Source organism: Neolamprologus multifasciatus, chromosome 18 (genome assembly GCF_963576455.1).
Source record: "Neolamprologus multifasciatus chromosome 18, fNeoMul1.2, whole genome shotgun sequence".
NCBI lineage: Eukaryota > Metazoa > Chordata > Actinopteri > Cichliformes > Cichlidae > Neolamprologus > Neolamprologus multifasciatus.
The window spans coordinates 31,248,444-31,269,349 of NC_140456.1; the positions used below are offsets into that span (position 1 = coordinate 31,248,444).

General features: G+C 40.5%; 2 protein-coding genes and 2 long non-coding RNA genes across 4 annotated transcripts in view; 1 reads left to right on the forward strand and 3 right to left on the reverse strand.

Moving 5' to 3' along the window:
• The window catches only part of rab2a (RAB2A, member RAS oncogene family), a 28,332-nt gene extending 13,456 nt beyond the window's left edge, over positions 1 to 14,876 (reverse strand). Inside the window, exons 1-4 of the mRNA XM_085141230.1 lie at positions 14,680 to 14,876; positions 4,876 to 4,947; positions 3,410 to 3,477; positions 1,621 to 1,703 (exon numbers count right to left, since the gene is read on the reverse strand). Coding sequence (XP_084997356.1) covers positions 1,621 to 1,703; positions 3,410 to 3,477; positions 4,876 to 4,947; positions 14,680 to 14,725 — 269 coding nt within the window. The 5' untranslated portion in view covers positions 14,726 to 14,876. The remainder of the gene's footprint in view (positions 1 to 1,620; positions 1,704 to 3,409; positions 3,478 to 4,875; positions 4,948 to 14,679) is intronic.
• LOC146498382 (uncharacterized) lies at positions 10,308 to 14,673 on the reverse strand. The gene is made up of 2 exons (XR_014870841.1): positions 12,814 to 14,673; positions 10,308 to 11,605 (listed from the first exon to the last, which is right to left on the reverse strand). It is a non-coding gene; the product is annotated as an uncharacterized LOC146498382 (long non-coding RNA).
• A 219-nt stretch (positions 14,877 to 15,095) lies between the features above and the next one.
• LOC146498383 (uncharacterized) lies at positions 15,096 to 17,686 on the forward strand. The gene is made up of 2 exons (XR_014870833.1): positions 15,096 to 16,870; positions 17,431 to 17,686. It is a non-coding gene; the product is annotated as an uncharacterized LOC146498383 (long non-coding RNA).
• Positions 17,687 to 18,209: 523 nt separating this feature from the next.
• LOC146498384 (uncharacterized) lies at positions 18,210 to 20,360 on the reverse strand. Its single transcript, XM_085141231.1, has 3 exons — positions 19,445 to 20,360; positions 18,780 to 18,869; positions 18,210 to 18,605 (listed from the first exon to the last, which is right to left on the reverse strand). The coding sequence occupies exons 1-3, from the start codon at positions 19,569 to 19,571 to the stop codon at positions 18,346 to 18,348; spliced, it is 477 nt and encodes a 158-aa protein (XP_084997357.1). The 5' UTR covers positions 19,572 to 20,360; the 3' UTR covers positions 18,210 to 18,345.
• Positions 20,361 to 20,906: the final 546 nt, after the last annotated feature.

The following is a 20,906-nucleotide window of genomic DNA, read 5'->3' on the forward strand; positions in this document are numbered from 1 at the left end:
CAAAGCTCGATTCGCCAGCTGGTTTCAAACACAATGCAGTTAATGGTCGGGGCCTTTAAAACACACCAGTGCACCTGAATAAATGAATTTTCTTTTCTTAATTTCAGAAAATTTCATTCATACAATCAACAGGGTTGGAATTAAAACTTAATATATAATAAAAATGTTCTGATTTAAAAAAACACTTGGAGACAGTACAACTGGCACTAAGACTGTGAGCTATAAACTACTGATATAATGAATCTTTATCACCGAATCACAGTTGACAGGATGTCATTACATATCTGACCCCACACTGGCCTTTTTTCCCCCAGCTCATCCTATAATGTCCAGGACTCGCAAAATTGCTCTTAGCCCTGCCCGTCGGGTTATCATATAGCCCGACGAACGGGGCTGAGATAGATTTTGGTCGCCCGACCGGAGATATCGCTAGCTCCGGGACGTCGGGCTCGCGATTTTGCAAACCTTGCTGTCTGAAGTCTCTTCAGTGGACTCCAGTGTCCCAGTTCTTAATAATACTTGAATGAAAAACAAAATCTGTTCTGCTCATTTCCAGCATTTTATTTTTCACTCTACTATAGCAATTCTGTGAGACTCAACATTCAAAATGATCCTTATTCAGCTTGTAGTGGGCCTTGGTGCATTCTTTGTCTAAAACAAGCATTGAACCCTTCCCCCTTTACGGCCACCCTCCCTTAAAGCCAACTGTTTTCTGACTGACCCTTGTAAATATTAGGTTTGGACAGCAGGTGGACATATGCCTGAGATGAGTGTATTAGGGATATTGTCGCAAACATTACTTAAAACTTTTGCCAGTTTAATGTGAGCGTCTACCATTGCAAATGTGTTTATGTAACAGAAAATTCAGGACAACAAAAGGGCCGACTCCATAGTCAACTGACTGCAACTGCATATAGAATGTCAGAGCTATGAAGGGTAGGATTCTTCCACTGGGGCTCATAAATATTCCAAAGAAAATGGATTATCATGAGTTGGTGGAGTGGAAATCCTGAATGAATTACCCTGGACAAAAAGTCACGGGACAGAAAACATTTAACCCCTTAAGAATATGAAACTCAATCATCACAATTGAAGGTAATTAAACTAGTAAATGACAATATATATGTTTCTATGGCTCACAGTGTTGAACTGCTGGTGGGTTTTAAACAGCTCGGCCAAAATGCGCTACTGACTTTGGCCATCCTTTCTTTTTCAACAGCACCATGATGATTTTTACACGAGTATCTTTATAACTTTTGGATAAATTAAGTATTAGGGATACCTCTGTCAACAACATCTGATCTAGCCTCATTGCTAGTTTCTTAGCTCGCTAAGGTCACTTCCATTTATCAGTGCTGTAATTTAACTTTCAGGGATAGCTGGTAAGCCAGCAGATGACAATGGTTAGCATTCAACACTAGCAACTAATGGGTGACGCCAGTCATTTATATACAGTCCACGATGATATCACAACATGCTCATAACATACAAGTGGAGATTATCCATAGTGAGGAAAGGATGCTTGTAATGTGACTGTAGTTCTACTGCGGTTCATCTCGATTGCATTGTGTCTTATAAACACACAGCTAGCATGTGTATGATTGACCGACTGATTGTTACCTTGTGATGTCATAGACTAGGAGTGCTCCTGCCGCTCCTCTGTAGTAAGACCTGGTGATGGACCGGAACGACTCCTGACCAGCCTGGAGAAACACATGCATATATTAATAAACAGAAATTGAAAGCTGAATAATTGAAATGTCTGCAGACACCTGCAGAGTTGTCGGTTTTTCAAGGGCCCCAACAAAGACTTTGGCTTCACAGGTCTGCTTTTTTAGCTCTGCAATTCATTCAAACAGCTGAGCTCTTCTGCAAGCTCCCATGTTGTCTAGTCCTAATACATGTTATACATCAGTCCTGATTCTCTAGCAGAGTCCAGCTCTGGGTTTTCAGTTAGCTGGGGAGAGGACAGGACAGAGCACAGCCTGTAATGGGATACAATAGAGTTCTCTTTCATTCTCCATCTATCTTTCACAATCCCTTTCTTTCTCTCTGCTTGTATGTCTAACCTTGCTGTTTCTCCATATTTATGATGAACAGAAGGACTAGCTCTGCTAGTCAAGCTGGCTCTCTGGGTCACCTTGTTCAGTAAACTACATTATTATCATCCCCTCGTTATCTCACTTTTTCTATGTCTTTCTTCGATCACTCATCTTTTAAGTAATCGAAGAAAGCCATCTTTCCTTCATTATTTTCATCATCCGGTATTCTTACAACCCCCCCCAGTGCAATATCTATTCATGTTCTCTTGCTATTCAATGTACAGTAACAATGTCGCCTGTGTTCGTCCAAGCCCGAGCAGAAAACAAAACGACACTCTATCCTTGCAGCTGCAAGTCCCATGCTGCTCTGACCTCATCTGAAACACCAGACAGTCAGAAAGACAGGGAGGTGAATCATTCAGCCAGTCAGGGGACCAGGCTGTCAACGTCTCACCCAGCGAAGCAGTTGGTTTGTGAGTCAGAAAACTAGTAAGGACAGCCAACAAGCTGGGTAAGTTAGCCGGCTAGAAAGCCATTCAGAAGTTTGGTCAGTCAGTGCAGCAAACACCAAGTTAGCTGGTCACTAGAGCAGTCTGCGAGATGTTCAAGGAGCTGTCAACCAGCCAGTAATGCTATTAGTGAATAAATGATAAATAAGGGTGAAAGAGAGGGAAAGCTGTGCCTGTCTGCCATCTGGCCAACAGGCGTGCATAAAGAAACACACAAGCATACATGTGGCAAGTGCAGCCTGCACAATAACCCAAGTGGCTTCTCTAACTATTAGGAGATTATGTACTATACAAATCAAAATTTGTTGCTGAGATTTTCACTTTGGCCAAACCCGGAAAACCAGGTAAAGACAATAATTTCACTGGTGGGCCCCCCCAAATGCACTATCCTGGGACCACAGAACCAGGACTGAAATGCTGGTCCCTTTTCTCACACTGCTTCCTTAAGACCAGAGAACAAGTATTCACAGAGCTCTAACGCCATCTGCTGGTTAAAGCTGTAAGTGCAAGCTGTGAAAAATCACAGTCCACCAATCCAAAAGTCACAATGTTACATCATTTTCTGGGACTGTCCCATAATGCATGCATGCATTTTAGATAAACAAACAAACAAACAAGCGAAAAGGGTCCTTGTTCTGCAGTGCTGCACATAAGTTAAATAATAATAAAATAATAATAATGTTGCAGTTTTCAGAAAAAATAAAAGCCAAACAAAATTCAATACATTCCTGCCACATTATACTAACAAGCTTGAAACCTACATTTATAAGACTTAAATACACTTACAGTTGAGGAAACAAATTCAAGTTATATTTTCTGTTTGAAAAAGAAAAGGTAGAAAAACAGTATATATATTACCGTATCCCAGATTTGCAATTTGATCTGTTTGCCATCTATAGTGATCATCCTCGCGCCGAATTCCACACCTGCATAGACACAATCACAGAAGATGGGTGAATAACCCTTTCTAAATAAAAGCTACACAGATCTTACACAGAAGACTTTTTTCTTAACTGTTAATTATCTGTTGATGGATTCTGATAGCAATCAAATGCTTTTAAAAAGACATGGCGTCTGTATTCAAGCTAGAGGTCGATTCTATATAATATCCATTATCATCTGCCTGCAGGCAATGTGCAGGATATGGATAATGTCCTTAATATTATCGCAGTTTGACAAGTAAGCACTTGAAACACCTCAAAAGCTTTGCAGATCAGCCATTTGTTGATTTTAACCGAGATGATGAAAATCCATTTATAATTTCTGTTGGAGAAGTCAAGCCCAGCACATCGGGGTCAATGACAGGGTTTCAGAAATAGTTTTACAATTTTCAAATGACACTGCTATGCTTTTCTTACTGCACAAGCGTATAGATCCCTCAGCCTAGTTCACAGGAAGAGAGATTTGTGGAGAGGTCTGATGCCAGACATTTAATTTTAAATATGAGCAAAGCTGAGGAGATGGACCCACTTGGACTTATCTCATACTCTCCAGATCCACCTTTATACAGACCATGAAGAGTACCACAATGTAAACACAACCTTAATCAATCTTATCTACAATCTTAAATAATGCTGATGGAGGCTGTGGGGCTTGTGTGATGGCTTCATGCTGTTCTTGTCACACAACCAGTGATCGCAAGTGGTATGCATAATGTGTGTTATTATATTATAGCTGCTATAATTACTGGGTCATCTGTGTTTTTGAGTCCAACATAAATTGCCCCACAGACACGACAAAGTATAAATTGCATTGTGCTTAAGATCAAATTTGAAGTTGAAATCACATATCTGCTCTTAGGCCAAAGGCTAAAATTGGACGTAAATATTGGCTTTATATTTTATTTTATTTATTTATCAGTGGCTCCTCCCCTGTAGCAGGGGTGGTGTTCCTGCTGAAGCTGCTTTAGAAAGCATGTGATTTCCAACTCATTCTTTCATTGTACATAGATCACACGAGCTGGCAAGAGATCCAGTGTATGGCTTAGGCCGCTGACCCACTCGGATTTAAACAGCACTATGGAATTCAGCACTGCTGAGAATCCATACAGGGCAGAGGTGGGTTTTTATTTTGATGGGCACACCATGGAGCCAATCACATGCAAAGAAGGGCTGTGTGAAAGAAGGAAGAGGGGCAGACGTTTTGTGGTGGTACAGACCAAGTACACAAGTGTGTCGGGGAAAAATGAAGAAGCGAGCGAAAACGTAAAATGAGCAGCATCTGCATTTCAATAATACTGGAGACTGCAAAGCTGAGAGCTGGCTTTATGGCCATTCATACTGCACAAAGTAATTAAGCAATTTTCATGATGCAGGTGGTCTTACCGATGGTGAGGTCGTGAACTGGCTGAAACCTCTTGTCTGTGAACTGTAGTAATAGACATGACTTTCCCACACCTGAAAAAAAAAGTACACAAACAGAATTAAACGGGATCAAAGGGGATTCATTCATATGCTGACAATAAAATACTACAAGTCAGAGCCACTGCTGTTTGTAGGTTGGCAAAACACCAAGTTACAACTCTTACATTTTTAATATAAGACAACTGGAGTCAACATCATGTTCACCATTTCATCAGCTTTGCTCCAGTTAACTAACTATTAGCAAGCTAACTGAGCTATTAAAGGTGGCTAATTTTTATGTAGCCAAAAGGGCACTAATGAGCGTGCCTATTTTCAATGGCAATCCACACATACCTTCAGCTCTGAATGTGGCAAACGCCCACAGATACACAAACACTTACAAAAGCAACTCTTTCATTGTTCATAATTCTGTTTTAGGTTATTTATTCTCAACTGAAAAAACCCCCCAAAGCGAAACAGCGAGTTAGGATCGCTGACAGGTGTTTGCAAATGCAATCATTAAATCAAAGACACATTGACTTAACTGCATTACAAACTACAGATGGAAATGGTGAGCAGGTTCTCAGAGCGAGTGTGAGCTGTTATTTCCTCAACACAAATATCTAGAAGCATGACAAACACACTCAACAGGTTTGGTGCCACAGTACTTCTACAACATTTAAAAAAGTTAGTCACTTGTCACTGAGATGTGCGTGTAAGTGTGTAGTAAAAAGAAAGTTTCCTTTAGTGAAGAGCAGTTACAAAAGCAAGGAAACAAAAGAAAAAAAAATACAGCTGTAATTCCCGCCACCTCCAAGGCTAATATGCTACGGCGAGGAATCACTTAAGGAAGAATATCGATGTCTATTGGTGACGAGATGCATTTTGAAAGCACTGAATCAACTTTAACTCAACCTGATACCATTTTAACCCTTTTATAAAAAGACCAAAAGTGTCAGGAACATTCAAGAAAATGGAGAATGCTGGTATAGAATGATTTACTCAGCAAATATGGTAAGTAAGGCTTTGGAGTCAAAGGGTTTGGGAGTGTGTGAACATATGTGTGTGTAAGGAGAAAAACAGGAGGAAGAAGTGGGGGAGGGATGACCACAGGAGAATAAAAGAGAACGTTAAGGAGACAGTAGCTGACAGAAACTCAAGGAGGTGCGACATGGTCTTCCTCTTCCATGGTTTCCACGGGTCACAAGTTGCTAAGTAGGGCCTGTGCGATGACGCTGTTGCTAGTAAGGGATGGAAGGATCTCGAGAAAGTTAAATAAAGGTGTAACAGTGAAGTCATTGTTACCTCCGTCAGTCAACAGACACCTGCTCATAGCCACTCTTGCACTACTAAAGCAACAAAACAGTAATAGCAATCTTTCTAATTAGCCACAATGCGATTAACATACATTTTAACATAGCAGAACTTTTCATTTCTGACAAGAGGTAACAGCTTGATGGCTGTGACACAGAGCAAAAGCAACCTGTCTACAGGAGCCTAGAATCAAAGCATGCTGTGTCTTTAAATGCAGAGCATGGCTACAATTGGAGTCATAATTAGTGACTGTGATAGGTTTCTGTGAATGTGCTTTCAAACAGTCTCACCAGATCTCGTCACACAGAGGAAAATTTGGACATACATGCTGGGTTGTCAGACAACAAAAGGAACATGTTGACTGGATTACTGACAGGTGGAATAATTAAATTGCGCTTTTTGAGCAAACACCAGTATGACTCAACAAATGTGAACCACTAACAAGTAAAAATATCCACCTCCCATAGTTGTGGCAAATAACAAAATCTTTAATGATGGTAAATGGCCTGTATTTGTATAGCGCTTTTCTAGTCCCTAAGGACCCCAAAGCGCTTTACACAACCTGTCATCCACCCATTCACACACTGATGGGAAAGCTCTCACAAAAGCCTGAACAGTGGACCTTTGACCTTTAGCAACATTAAAAAAAATAGGATGCATTCGACAAAATGATTCATAAACCACGGCCCTGTTCTTTAGACAAGGATACCTTGTAAAAAAAGTATCCTTTTCCAGCTCACTTCAACAGTTGTCATAGTAACAGGTCCATCATGGCCGAGCACCTCACAAGTTGTCTCATACCATGGGGCAATTTCCCAGACTGAACTAGTTCTTACCTTTATTTGATACCTATTTCAAATTGTTTTTAATTAAAATAAATTACAGCTAACACACTTCAACCAAAATCGATTGAAAACCAGACAGTACAAAAGACTGACATCGCTTTAGGGTTTGAAAAGTGAGGATAATGCAACATACTTGCATTTTTTTTAATGGCCATCAGGGGTGACACCTGCAAAAGTATTTTTGGATCCTACAGATCTTTGTGTGAAAACTGCCTTTGAACTCCATCTCTGTAAATACTTTCCTAATGGGATTATGGGTTTTGGGCTCAGTCATTCGTTTTGGGTATGAATAGCACATTTGTAAATTCTGGTCATTTTAACTGTAAAAAGAGGGAAAAACAGCGCTGGCTAAAAAGATGGTCACTGACTAACAACTTGTGACTGACAAGTCTGCTCGTATGAACCACGCTGTGGTGTGGTTTCAGCCGGTCACGCACCACTCAATTTTTGTAAACCCAGCCAGTTGGAGAGGCCAGGTTGAAAACAAGAGTGTACGATTGTGTCCATTTTTACCACCAGTTAAAGTGCAGAGATCTTGGACTGTACAGAAGGAGATATTGGACGGCTTGAAGAGTAAGAAGTTCTGGAGAAAACGTTGAAAAAGACAAAAACAAAATAAAAATACTGCAATCACTGTGCTTCCTCTTTCAACTTCTAGTCCTATATCAGTATTGATGTTGAAGTTGACGTTTTGCTTCAGTGGTGACACCTATTGTCCACGAGAGGACTGCATGGCCTCAGTGCCAGTATAAATGGTGAGGAGGCATTGATGATGTCAGGTCTTCTGACACAACCAACACAAAACCATAACAGACATTAACAGGGCACAAATCAGCGACTGACGTCATGATGTCTGTGTTCATGTTTTATACTGAGGATGCAGAAAGTTTGTGAGCACCACAAACAATATTATAGTGAGAGCAGAGAAATGTCAAATGTAGTGACTTTTCCCTTTTATTTTGCTCACAGCTTATCAATAATCACAACTGAAGTTTTCTGTGTGACTGTTCATGTAAAAACATTGGATGCTGTTGTGCTGCTGTACATGTAGTATGACTGCAGTCTTTGCTTACCCATTCCAGACAAAAACCGTTAAAACTGTTAATCCGGCAGGACAAATTGAGCATTACATCCCTTTCCACCCTCATCCTCAGGCCTCATCTGCTGAAAAATAAGTCGAGGCTCTAACACATGAAAATGTGTAAATATGCTCACTTATAGAGCAGGGCGATATGACCAAAAATATTTATCACGATATACATTTGAAAATTTGCGATAACGATATAACTGACACTAGACAAAGTACTTTACAACTCCACAACTTTATTAGTGCAAAAAACCCCATCAATGTATTTTCACTTAAACAAGCAGCTGTTTTTTTATGTGCATTAAAGTTATATAAAAATGTAACAGTGCAAATGCAAATTCCTTGCTGACAGTTTAACCAAAAAGCATTTCCAGTGGAAATTGGACGACATATCCTGAGCATAACCATGTATAATATCCACAAAACTTAAAAAGAGCTTATACACACACAATATGGTAATATTATGTTGAAGCACAGTACGTATTACTCCGCGAGGCTCCTGCCTACGATAGCCGTAATGCTCCGACAATCCATCAAGCGGTGCGGCTTCGTAGCTTAGCAAAGACGTCTGACAGATTTTCGAGCGCTGTGTACCACATAAAATCGTTTCAAGTTCAGTAAACACAACCAGAATTCTTACATAAGGCACACGGGATTATAATGGGCGCTGTTGATTTTCAGAAAAATCAAAGGATTGATTTTAAGTGTGCCGTATTTTCCAAAAAACATGGTAATAACGACGGCCCGCTAGCATGCGCTACCAAAAATAGTGCTTTGTTGTGTAACTGACGGACGAAAGCTAAACCAGTTCCACATCACTGAAGTTGCAGCATTTTTACAAACCAGTTCGGGTTCATCCGTTTCATTCAACAATCCGCTTTCGCTCTTCTCATTCTCCGTCGCCGGCACGCTTTTTCCTCCATGTGCATATGAAAACAAAGGCACTGCGCATGCGCGTTTTACCCATATTCTATCGCGATATTTCATTTTCTTATCATTGCCCAACATTATACCGGTATTACCATGAACGGTATGATATGGCCCAGCCCTACTCACTTATTCCTGATACTGTTATTCTGGACACTAAAAACGTCAAATGTTGATACCATTTCATCTCTAGCACTCAGAAATGTAGCAATTACATTTTATGAAGAGATGATGTGGGCTGAGAATTAAAGTATAACACCAGCGAAAAAATTACTATTTCGTTTGAAATGAGACAAGAAAACGCTGACATTAATCAGGCACAATACACAACCTTGTTGCACATGGTTGGTGCCGATGTGTTAGGAGTGTCCAGCAAGCCAGTGAGATGTTGCTCTGCTCATTTACAGCAGTAACTTGAAGCTTGGCTAGGTCAGCAGACTGCACCACAATCCCTGCTGAGGAATTTGACAGGAACTGTCCACGGGAACAGTTTTTTGCACATTAAGTATTACTCAAGTGCATTCAAGTGTGATCTGAAGCCGTCATCCCCATAGGCTGTCGGCAGGGGATTTCAGAAGTTGAGAACAACATAAAATAGCTGAAGTTATAGTTTTAGAGATCCTTAAAACTTAAACTCAATCAGCATCCTATTCTGAATGAAGGACCCTACATACAACAACAATTATTAGACACCAAGTTGTGGGACTATTTGTTAATCAAACCTGGTCAAATTGCAGTCCCACAATCCTGACAAGGCAGATTTCACACAGTTAATATTTACTGTTATAGGTTCCCCATTAACCCAGTTTAATCACACATGAACACAACTTTATCCCTCAAACACTACTGTCATCAGAAAACCACCTCAACTATGAATAACACACTTGTTAGCTCAGTTCACACTCCAGTCTGGTCATTACCGCGAAGAGGTCTTTTAAATTAGGGCTTATGGGACACCGTACTCTGTATACCGCAAAAAGATTAATGATAAAACAAGTCAAGGACAGGTAGTTTCTGTTTAAGTTATGTTTCTGCCTGGTTACAGTTTTAGGTGGTTGTATGACCTAACATAGATGTTACTAATGTTTGCTTGAGCAATTTTCTTTGGTATCAAAGGTTTCATAGACCAAATATTTGAAGCAAAACACTCAGGTGATTAATAACTAATGAAAATGTGTTAGTTGCAGCCTTTCTCATGAGCACATCTAAAGAGTTTTAAAAAAAATGACGGCATTTGTTGGGGGGGTGAATTGTGGAAAGCTAATAATTATAATTATTAGACAGGAAAACTACACACAAACATTTACCACAACTCCACAGTAGGTTCCCAAGGATACCTGTAAAAAAAACTAGTCAAAGCAGATACACACGCAGGACTTAACAAAAGGTCCATGAATGAAGGATTTGTTCATTTTAGCCAAAGACCGGATATTATTTCATAAAAAATCCCAACGAACTATAGCTGTGCATATTGAAATCTGTCTGTGCTTTTCATAATGAAAACTGCTGTGAAACAATGAACCTCAAATTCTCTGAATGGGGTCAAACTCTAAAATTTGAAAAGCTGGGGATCTACAGGCTGTGTTCAGTAGGCCAGAGCCTATTTTTGGACATTCAATCTGTACTGAAGCTATAATTTCTGTTCAGATGCAGTTTGTCTTCTGCAAGCTATATCTGAGGACAGCCTGGCCATGGGTCAGAGAGACAGTCAACACTGAATTAACTTTTTTCCTATGTCTCAGAATAGTCAATCCAATTTATCATTATTCACCTGTGCAAGTCCCTGCTACTCCTTTAAGTCATAAAGCAAAGCATCTCCTCAAACACTCCACGGAGGGTTGAGAGAAAATAAGAGGAGAGAGAGGTGATGACACCTGGAATGATATACGGTAAGTTTTGACAAATGTCACATTTCAGAAAGCATCAGCAACACAGCAAGGATGCAGGCATTAGAGCAACAATGGGGAGACGCCAAATTAAAATGACACATGGACAAGTTAGATAAAGGTCAAGAAAATTAATAGCAGGCCATGAATCTACACCTAAGGTGAACAACTACCGAAACACATACTACATGCCAAAAAAGGTAGGATGCCACTGGACAAAGTGACTTGTCTCTGTGTGTTTTTCCCCCTAGAAAGTCATACACTGCAGCTGCATTTCTGTATTAATTATAGTTAATATTTTAAAGAAAAATCTCTGTGAGAAACTAGTTGAACTATTGAGTTCAACCAAAGGAAAAAAGTGTCAACTCTGAATACATGTCTGGCAGGTGGGGTTAAGAGCACCAGCTGCATGAGTGTATTAGCTGGGAATCAAAGGAGCTTGCAAAGAAAAGCGTCTGGACTTCTTTAAGTTGCATGAAGACGTTTCACCTCTCATCCGAGAAGCTTCTTCAGTTCTAAGCTCCTTTGACTACGATGACCTGGATGACTGCGAACCTTCACAGACATTAGCTGGGAATGTTTCCTCAGACTACAAATGATGTCTACACATCGCACCTTAAAACCCAACTAAAACTCACTGACTGGAAATACATCTTCCTCAGTCTTCATGTGTAGATAAATGATTACACACTGCACTAAAATACTGCCAATCTTACTGGTACTGACCATCATACTAGGCACATGGGGAAGATGGAAGCCTTAATGATTACTTTTCACAATAAAAGCCTCACTGAACATTGATTAACCTGGAGATCAGAGGTTTTTCTGGTGTTTAAACTTGTGGATTTGCTTTGACTCAGCAAAGCTGTTACAAGGTAACAAGATGACACACCCAAGTTAAACTTGCCCAGCTACTAGTCTATGACTGGTTTTAGATTTTGATAACATGTGGCTGTACAGACCAGGAACCATCATATCTCCTTTAGGGTGAAGATAAGACCAAGATTCTCTGTATCTATGAAGCGCCTTGAGGCAACTTTTGTTGTGATTTGGCACTATATAAATAAAATTGAATTGAATTGAAGATAAGATAAGACCTATAAAATTAAACATAGAAGAAACAAATAATTCCAAAATAAAATTATTAAATACAGTCATACAAAAGTGTAAAAACTGACCGCCTAATGAAAATACAAAAAACGATCACAGTCAAAAAGAGTTCTTCCAGAAAACAGAGTTCTTCCAGAAGATGTCCCTTTCTCTTTCGGACACATTTTTCACATACAAAGGCAGGCAAATCGCCCCACACTTTGTCCACAAAGTTGCCACAAGCCAAGCTGATGTTGTCTAACTAGTTAGTTAAGCAGTTGGGTAGTGGCAAAAATTAGCAAGTTCTACTCATACCAGTGATTCACCCACTGAATTACATGCCTTGCAGACCTATGCACTGGGCTTTTTGTTGTTTTTTGCCTAAGCTATAGCCTGGTATTAACATTGTTTACAGATAAAATACAGCGCTAGAAATTTTCAATTTTAGCAAGGGAATAAAGAACCAGACAAATCGTTCATACTGTTATACCTGTTCAGCTAACATCTATTGACTTATGTTCACTAATAAAGGTGGGCTAAATCATTTATTTCTGTATTGACTAAATATGATTGGGTGCCATCCTGCTGGTATGCTGGTAAGCAAGAGATAAACTCCCCACTGTCTCCTTCCCCTCTCTCCCTGCATGTAGAGCAACTCGTAAGCAGCTTCGCTGTTCCCAGTCACCGCTACATAATTAGCAATAAGCATTGTAGCTTATGAACAGTGCTACATACATTGTTTGCAAGATTAAATCCCTTCTCCCCAACCCACCTTAGTTTAAGATGATCTGATGAAGATGATCAGTCTGACTTGCATCATAGTATGATTACAACATTGCAGGCTAGTTTCTTACTTAAAATGACCTGTCTCCTATACATAAGTGTAACTGCTGACCTTTCTGTTGACAGAAATCACATGACCTAGTATAAGTAAACATCATGACTCCTGCACCTTTGAGTCTCATCATTGACAATGCTGGAAAATATATTTTACTCAAGCAACCGCTGGATAGGTTTTTACTTCTGAGACTCACTCTTGATGTATCTCTCAGCCCCAGATGAATTGAGCCAGACAGAACACAGTCAGATATATTGGGACTATGTAACGTTGTATTAAAATGACATATTACATGCAGAAAATGATGTTTTTACAATTATTTACTGTTGTATACAGTTACTACTACTCTGCCCCTAAACCTTTTTAGAAGCCTTTCTACTGATCACAACAACAACAAATCAGTGAGCCAATTAGATTTTCAGCTGGCAGACTAATGTTAGGTTTCTTTCCAGGGATTCCTGAAAGTGATCCCAAACACCCCACACTAAATTTGTAAAGTCATATGATGAGAAGATGATAGCTATGGAACATTTGGCCCAGCAGTTTTTTTGACACTAATATTAATTACATGTTATGTCCTGGACACCAGATATTTTAGTTAAAAAAATAAATACAATTTCCCATGCTTGAAAAACAAAACGAGGCTAGCACTGCATTGCCCGCGTGTGTGCTTAAAAAGCCTCTTGAGGTAAAAGTAAGTGGCGCACAGATGGAGTATTTCTGGTGTAGACATCTGTGTAATCAAGCTGGGACCTTTTCAACATTCACTACTGAAGATAAACAACATACTTGTACGAAATCATAACAGCAGCAGGCAGAACGTGACCCTGCTTGGCAATAACAGTGTAGTAAACATGAAGCCCACCACAGTGTACATCATCTAAGACAAAACTACATATCCGCACAATGGGAGTTTTTCCCCAATATCTACTTTGAAAATTTTCTGGCTGCCTCTTGCTATCGCTGGCAGTTTATCTTACTAAAGCTCTCGTTGTACCTCACAGTTGTAAGACCTGCCTGCTTTTCTAAAACTGGTGCTATAACAGTATAATATAGAAATGTACCTGCGACTACACAGCGGTACCCCTCATCAGTACAGTCTGCTAAAGGTAAACAGATGACAACACCGCCGGCTAATTGAGTGGTTTCCAGCACAAGATATACAAACCTACATTTTGGTAAATGAAGCGCAAAACGTGGAACCATGCAACGACTCCAAATCGCGAGGATATATGTAGCCAGAAATTAGATCTGCTCTACGCCATTTCAGGGAATATTAGAGGTGCAGCTTGGCGTCTTGGCCTTCTCTGACAAGAAGCTAAGCTAATGTTTAGTAATTATAAGAGATGAACAACAACAGAAATTGGTAGTGTGGTTGTCTGTCGTATGTAGCTGCAGTCAGTGAAGCATTATTTGGATGTCGTGACAGTCGGTTGCTAAATATTTGGTGGAAAAGCTAAAGCTACTTAGCAGGGCTGGCAAGCTGTGGCTAACACCCCCACCCTCGACGCAAAGGGACAAAAGGCCCAAACATTTATCAGCCGCTATCAACCTTGACACAAGCTACTCCAAGGCAGCTTGTGTAAAGATTCCTGTGTAGATTTTTAACACTGCCAGGGGTCGCTTATTGTTATCTAAATACGTTAATAGAGAAGGATTGGAGCTGTCATCCCACCCCTTCTGTCTCTGCTTTTACCACGTCATTGAACTATCCAACACTGCGGAAATACGCCGCTAGCTAGCGGCTAAGAGCTAGGTAAATGCTAACTGGCAGTCTAACTAGCACTTGTTGTAACTTACCCGTGTCTCCGATGATGATGTATTTGAAGAGGTACGCATACGCCATGACCCCTGGTTTGTGCAGTTAGCTGTCTAGCCCGTTACACCTTCGTAAAATCGAACGTTACCGTGTGAAGAAAGTGGCTGACAGACTGTTAGCCCGTTTCTCTCTGTCCGTGCTGAGGAAGGAACAATAAACAGCCAGAGCCTCGGCTCGACGTCACACGGTCCGCCCTCGCCACGCTACACAATGAGGTCTTCAGGGTCTGCTCGGAAATTTACGATGCATTTCACTACTTCCACTCTTAGTGGAAATGATGGAGGGAAAAAAAAATCACCTTTCTTTTAAAAAAGTCAAACAAATTTGTCAGGAGGTATTATTATTATTCAATTGGAGAAACATTACAATGTTACCTTCAAAAGCAGCCTAATAGTTGGATGATCAATTGTAGTGTCAAAGAATAATTCAGAGTAGTGATGGGATTTCCGGCTCTTTTTAGAGAACCGGCTCTTTCGGCTCGACTGACTAAAAAGAGCCGGCTCTTTCGGCTCCGAACCGACTCTTCAGGTTGTTTTGTTGCTTTAATTTATTTATTATTGACAATAATATAAAATTATGCACAAAAGGAATGTAAAAAATGTAAAAAAAAATGGTTTTATTTATATATGTTTATATGTAAATATTTACGGTGGCCCCTAGAGACAAAGCACGTACAAACTCCAAAACACAGCTACCTAGATCACTTAAATTACACAATTGAAAGCATACTTGTATGGTTTGTGTATTTATACACAAGCACTCATATATATTCAAATAATTAAAAAAAAAAAAGTTCATTTACCTGTTACTACCACACACCAAATCCAGTCGTTGGTACTTGCTGGCTTGTGTAGCCACTAGGTAACAAAAGCTCAACACTGTGCCTAGCATCCTGGAGCACTTCTGTTGTCTTTTGTACGTGTTTTGGAGTTTTTACGTGCTTCTGAGTTTTTACGTGTTTTGCAGTTTTTACGTATTTTGGAGTTTGTACGTGCTTCAGGGTTCGTACATGTTTTGAAGTTTGTACGTGTTTTGAAGTTTGTACGTGTTTTGAAGTTTGTACGTGTTTTGAAGTTTGTACGTGTTTTGAAGTTTGTAAGTGCTTTGTCTCTAGGGGCCACCTTAAATATACTTTTATTTATTCACTCCACATAAAATGTAATAAACAAATCATATAATACAAAAACAAACTATTCACAGTTCAACTTTTAACTATTTCAATTTTCAGCTTCTTCTTTTAAACAAATTTCAAGTGAAACAACACAAAACACTGCAAACCACAATACAATTAAATATAAATTAAAATATGAAAACCAAAAGAACATGCATATTCTCTGTCATATGGACCTGCATGAATAAACTTTCTGAATCCTTTATCATCCGCAACTGAAAATGGTTGTGGATGATTACTATACCTTTCTAATGTGACATTGTTGTCCCTGGCTCTCTTTCTCTGTCTCTCTCTCCCACTCTGTTGCTGTGCTACTGCAAGTGCAACTGCCGCCCCTCCCCCCTCTTCCCGGAGCAAAGCACAAGGCTCGTGTGCGGAGTGAAGCGAAAAAAAAGTGCGAGAGAGGGTGAGAGAAAGAAAGAAAAAAACCCCATGGCTCGCGATAAGGAGCCGGCTGGCATCGTTCACGTAAAAGACCCGGCTCTAACGGTGTGTTCACACCGAACGCGATGGACGCGAACAAAAACGCCATACCAAACGCCCCTAATTTGACTCGTGCACATTCGCGTCTCAACGCGTGTCCAAGAAAAATCCATCGCGCTTCAAAATATGATATTTTGACGCGCGTGAACCGGAAATGTGGGAGGGATGTGGGAGGAAGTTGTGCCAGACCGGTATCTTTGCAAGATGGCAGCTGTCGAGTTAGCGCTTGAAGAGAGAGTCTCCCTTCTCTATGTACTGTGGAGAGCAGAGCAGCGGCGTAAAAGACGCCCTCGCCCTACCTGGGTCCATCAGGTCCTCCAGAGGCATGAGCAGTTTGGTGAGTTTCACCATTTGCTCCAGGAGCTGCGCCTGGATGACGGCCGATTCCAGCGACATCACCGTCTTTCACTCGGCCAGTTTGAGGACCTGCTTCCCCGGGTCGGTCCCAGAACCGCCCGCCTAGACACCAATTACAGGCGCTCAATCCCACCTGCAGAGCGCCTGTCCATCTGCCTGAGGTTAGTAAAAGTATTTAATACGGTAGTCCTTTATTGATACCTGTGCTAATACATGCTAAACCATCCATTTATACACTGCTAACATGGATGTGCTATGCTAACAGTGAATGCTCTCGGTTTTTACTGATAGCAAACTGTGGTACGGAGACGACTGTTTATAATATTTCTAGTGATACTCAGAAGGTCTCATCAAGTCCCGATTTAATTCGATTTATGCTGTTATCAGTGTTTGAATGATAGCATGGCTGTGGTGTCATATCAATGTATGCGCTCGGTGTTTGCTGATATCAAACTGTAGCATTAGGACCACTGAGTTAACCTTTGTAGTGATGCTCACTCCTTTTTATTTAGACCTGGTTTAATTCTGGGATAGTTGAATATTTGTATATAATCACCGCAGACTGTTTTAGATTATATCTAATATATATCATGTAATTATCCTTATAATTACAAAAGGTTTTATGTAAGATTTATGTTTTGCAATTTGTAATTTTGGAATTTCAATAATGTATTTTGTAACTGCAGTACACATAATACTCATTTTAAACAATTTTGTCCAGGTTCCTTGCCAGCAAACAACTCCTCCAGAGAGGCTGTCCTGGTGAGGGAGAAATTCATGGCTCACTTCTCGGTGGAGGGAGCTGTGTCTTGGCAACCAAAGGAGTAGCCTGTTTGAAGTCCGAGTGACTTCCCCACAACGGCTCTTTTAAGAGCCACCCACAAACCTCTAAAGAGTGTTCCTGTCTTTTTAAATTTTTCTTAATAAATGGAGCTCTACTCCAAAATAAACTAACCTCTTTTTACTCTCTTAAATAACTTGTCTTCACTATGTTCCTATATACAGTGTGGTGCAAAAGTTTGGGCAACCTTATTAATAGTCATTATTTTCCTGTATGAATCGCTGTTACAATGAAAAATGTCACTTACATATATCATATAGGAGACACACACATTGATATACACTAAATATTTATTTCATTTCTCTTTTTTTGTGTTGCCAATTTATGCACCTGCTTGATTTAAACAGTTATTGCACACTTTCTCTAAACTGCATTTCACTTCTCAAATATCACTGTGTGTGTCTCCTATATGATATATTTGACTATTTTTATTGTGACAACCAATGATTTGTACAAGAAAATAATTACTTTTCACAATGTTGCCCAAACTTTTGCATCCCACTGTATTAGTATGTTTTGTCATTAGTATAATATGAAATAAATTCTACTTGTGTCAAGTCGGGTGCCAATATTTGCTGTGTAGTAGAACAGAGACATTTTGTCATTATAAATGTTTATTTGAAAAAATATAAATTCATTAACAAAAACATTTATCATAAATATATGAAATGTAACTATTTACAGAGAGACAGGAATAAAAAGGACCCAGCTTGGAGTGGAAGAGCCTCAGGGAGAAGGAGGAGAAAAATAAGAACATTGTTTCTGCCCTGGAGAGCATGCTGCCTCATCAGAAAACTACTGATCATTAGGGTCCAATGTTTCCAAATTTAACACAGCTGTGCTGTTTTCAAAAACTAATTTATAAATTTGAAATTTCACGAATTCTCGTGTCTGAGGCGGCATGCTCTCCAGAACAGGAACAAGGCAGAGGAGGAAATGTTCAGTTGGAGACGGGCGTGGCCTCTTTAGGGACTCCAGGATGGCCAGCTCCACCGCCGATGGACCGTCCTGGGACCCGTCCCTCGCCCGCCTTCGAGCTGTCCTCCTCTGTGGGCCTGTAAAACACAGCACAAAACAACACAAAGTAATGAGAAGGCTGCTACTAGATTTTCATTTTCAAAATTGAAAAAAAAAAACATGATATAAACAGATTGGTTGTAGATATTTAGTAAAGGTGATCACAAGGGAATTCAAGCAAGTAAAAAGCTGTCAGTGCTTGATGTTCATACCTGTGGGTGCAGCAGCAGGAGCTGAGGGACCAGGGACTGGAGAGCCAGGAGAAGAGACAGCTGAGGACTCTGCTGCATGATTACTTGACTCTATCAAGACAATATTAGATGTTAACAGGTTGAAGACAATAGTCATAGAGAATATTATATTATTATATACTTATTATTATTATTATATACAGTGGTCTCTCATTTATTGCAGCACATGAACAGTAGTCACAGTTCTCACAAGTTGATTCTCAAAGTGAAAACCTTTGTCGATTTTAAAACGTAAAAGTATTATGCCGCGCTTTTTCTCCGTCTGCGGCGCCACTTTTGTGCGCCTTTTTTGCTCCCGGTGCAGGTGTGTATTTCCGAATGAGGCTCATAGTTATGAGTGCTTTTGTGCTGTTTTTTTCTATTGGACGTGATGGTTATCAAAACCAAACATGATAAGTTTGGCAAGCGCAGGAGACACGACATGGAGGAGATTTGTCATTTGGGCTGCAGAATGCAATGCGCATTGTTGAAAGCTGTACGGTGCAATAAAAAAAACTCAGCGAAAAGGCGAGGCAGTGACGGATGAACAGCGGGACTACTGTATACTGTTTATTAATAAACAAAATATGTTCCTGTATGACAACACGCATAAATTAACTGCCTACATTAACTCAATGTAAACATACCTTCTGACTGACACTCCCCTGCTGCCTCTCCGGGCTGTCCCTGGTCCTCGGGGGAGAAGTTCTCCACGGTCCGCACCATATTACCGCTAGTCTCCCGCGGGGTGAGGAAGGGGTCCAGAAACCCCATGACCGCGAAGAACTTCCATTTTCTCCCCGATCCTGCTGCAGACCCACTCCTCTTCTCCTTCTCTGCCTTCTTCTCCTTATTATAAGTGTCCCTGAGGCTCTTCCACTTTCTCCTGCAGATGTCCTCTGAATAAACGCATTATCTTGTTAGCGGAAAGGTATTTGTACATCAGTGGGAAAATAGCGGGACAGTAGGCGGGCTTGCTAGCTTTTGCGCGGGTTCATCGGGTCAGTCTGAAAATTAAAAAGAAGAAGGAATGAACTTACCAGGTTGCCCGATCTCCTCACTTATGTGTCTCCAAGCTAGGTCCTTTTTATTCCTGTCTCGGTAAAAGTAGTAGCTAGCATCGTATAGCTCCGGGTGATTAGCCACGGCACTGATTAGCTTTTCCTCCATACTGAATGAAGAATGAAGGGCTTTGGCTGGATCTGCCCCTTTGACCTAGGTCAGAGCCACGTCACCAGGCCCCTGATTGGTTGTCGCGGCGCGATTTGACGCTGGAGTTCAGATTTTTCCAACTCGAGCGGTAGACGCGAAACGCGCGTATGCACAAAATGCAACACAAAAACTCACGCGCGTGGTTTTATTCGCGAGTCAAACGCGCCAGACGCGCTACACTGACGCGCGTTTCACGAGTTTTGGCGTTTTCGCGACGCAAATCTGCTTCCGAATTTTCGCGGGACCCGCAATCGCGCGTCATCGCGCTTTTCCATTGACTTTACATGTAAACCTGACGCTCTATTCGCGTCCATCGCGTTCGGTGTGAACACACCGTAAGAGCCATTTCCTTCCGACTGGCACATCACTAATTCAGAGTAAGTAATCAGAGATTTCAATCTAATACACCATTTTAGTGTGAAGCCTTTAGTTATTAAACTCAAGCCAAAGGCTCAGTCATTAAAGACGTTTCTGAATTATTTGTGGCAAAGCAGATAAGATGAGAAACATGCACAACATTATTCCAGTCTCTCAATCACACAGAGGCAGTCCACCAAATCATCAAGCACTTATAGTAGCATTAATCAGTACAGAAAACCATCCTGCCACTATAGAGGTTGGTTTTCTGTACACAAAGCAAACTGTAATAGAGCTGTTTTATATTAAAGCTTTTGAATCCTGTAAAATGCTACCATTCATATCAATATGCCCTGTTTAGAATTTCCATTGGCATTTTTAAGTGTGCTACTGGAAAACATGCAAAGCATCTACGAATTACATGAAAAACTACTTTATGAAAAATAACTTTTATTTTTCCAGCTAACTTCACTATGTGCTCCCTGATCTTCCTGTTCTTCTACAACCCCTCTGTCCTCTCTCTCTCCATCCTCTTCACTC

Excerpts from the sequence above, each read along its gene's own strand:
- LOC146498384 (XM_085141231.1), bottom strand. The coding sequence starts at position 19,571 with ATGGGGTTTCTGGACCCCTTCCTCACCCCGCGGGAGACTAGCGGTAAT. Across the intron at positions 18,870-19,444 it reads AGGGGAGTGTCAGTCAGAAG|AGTCAAGTAATCATGCAGCA; the intron begins GTATGTTTACAT and ends TTGTCTTGATAG. Across the intron at positions 18,606-18,779 it reads TCCTGCTGCTGCACCCACAG|GCCCACAGAGGAGGACAGCT; the intron begins GTATGAACATCA and ends TGTGTTTTACAG.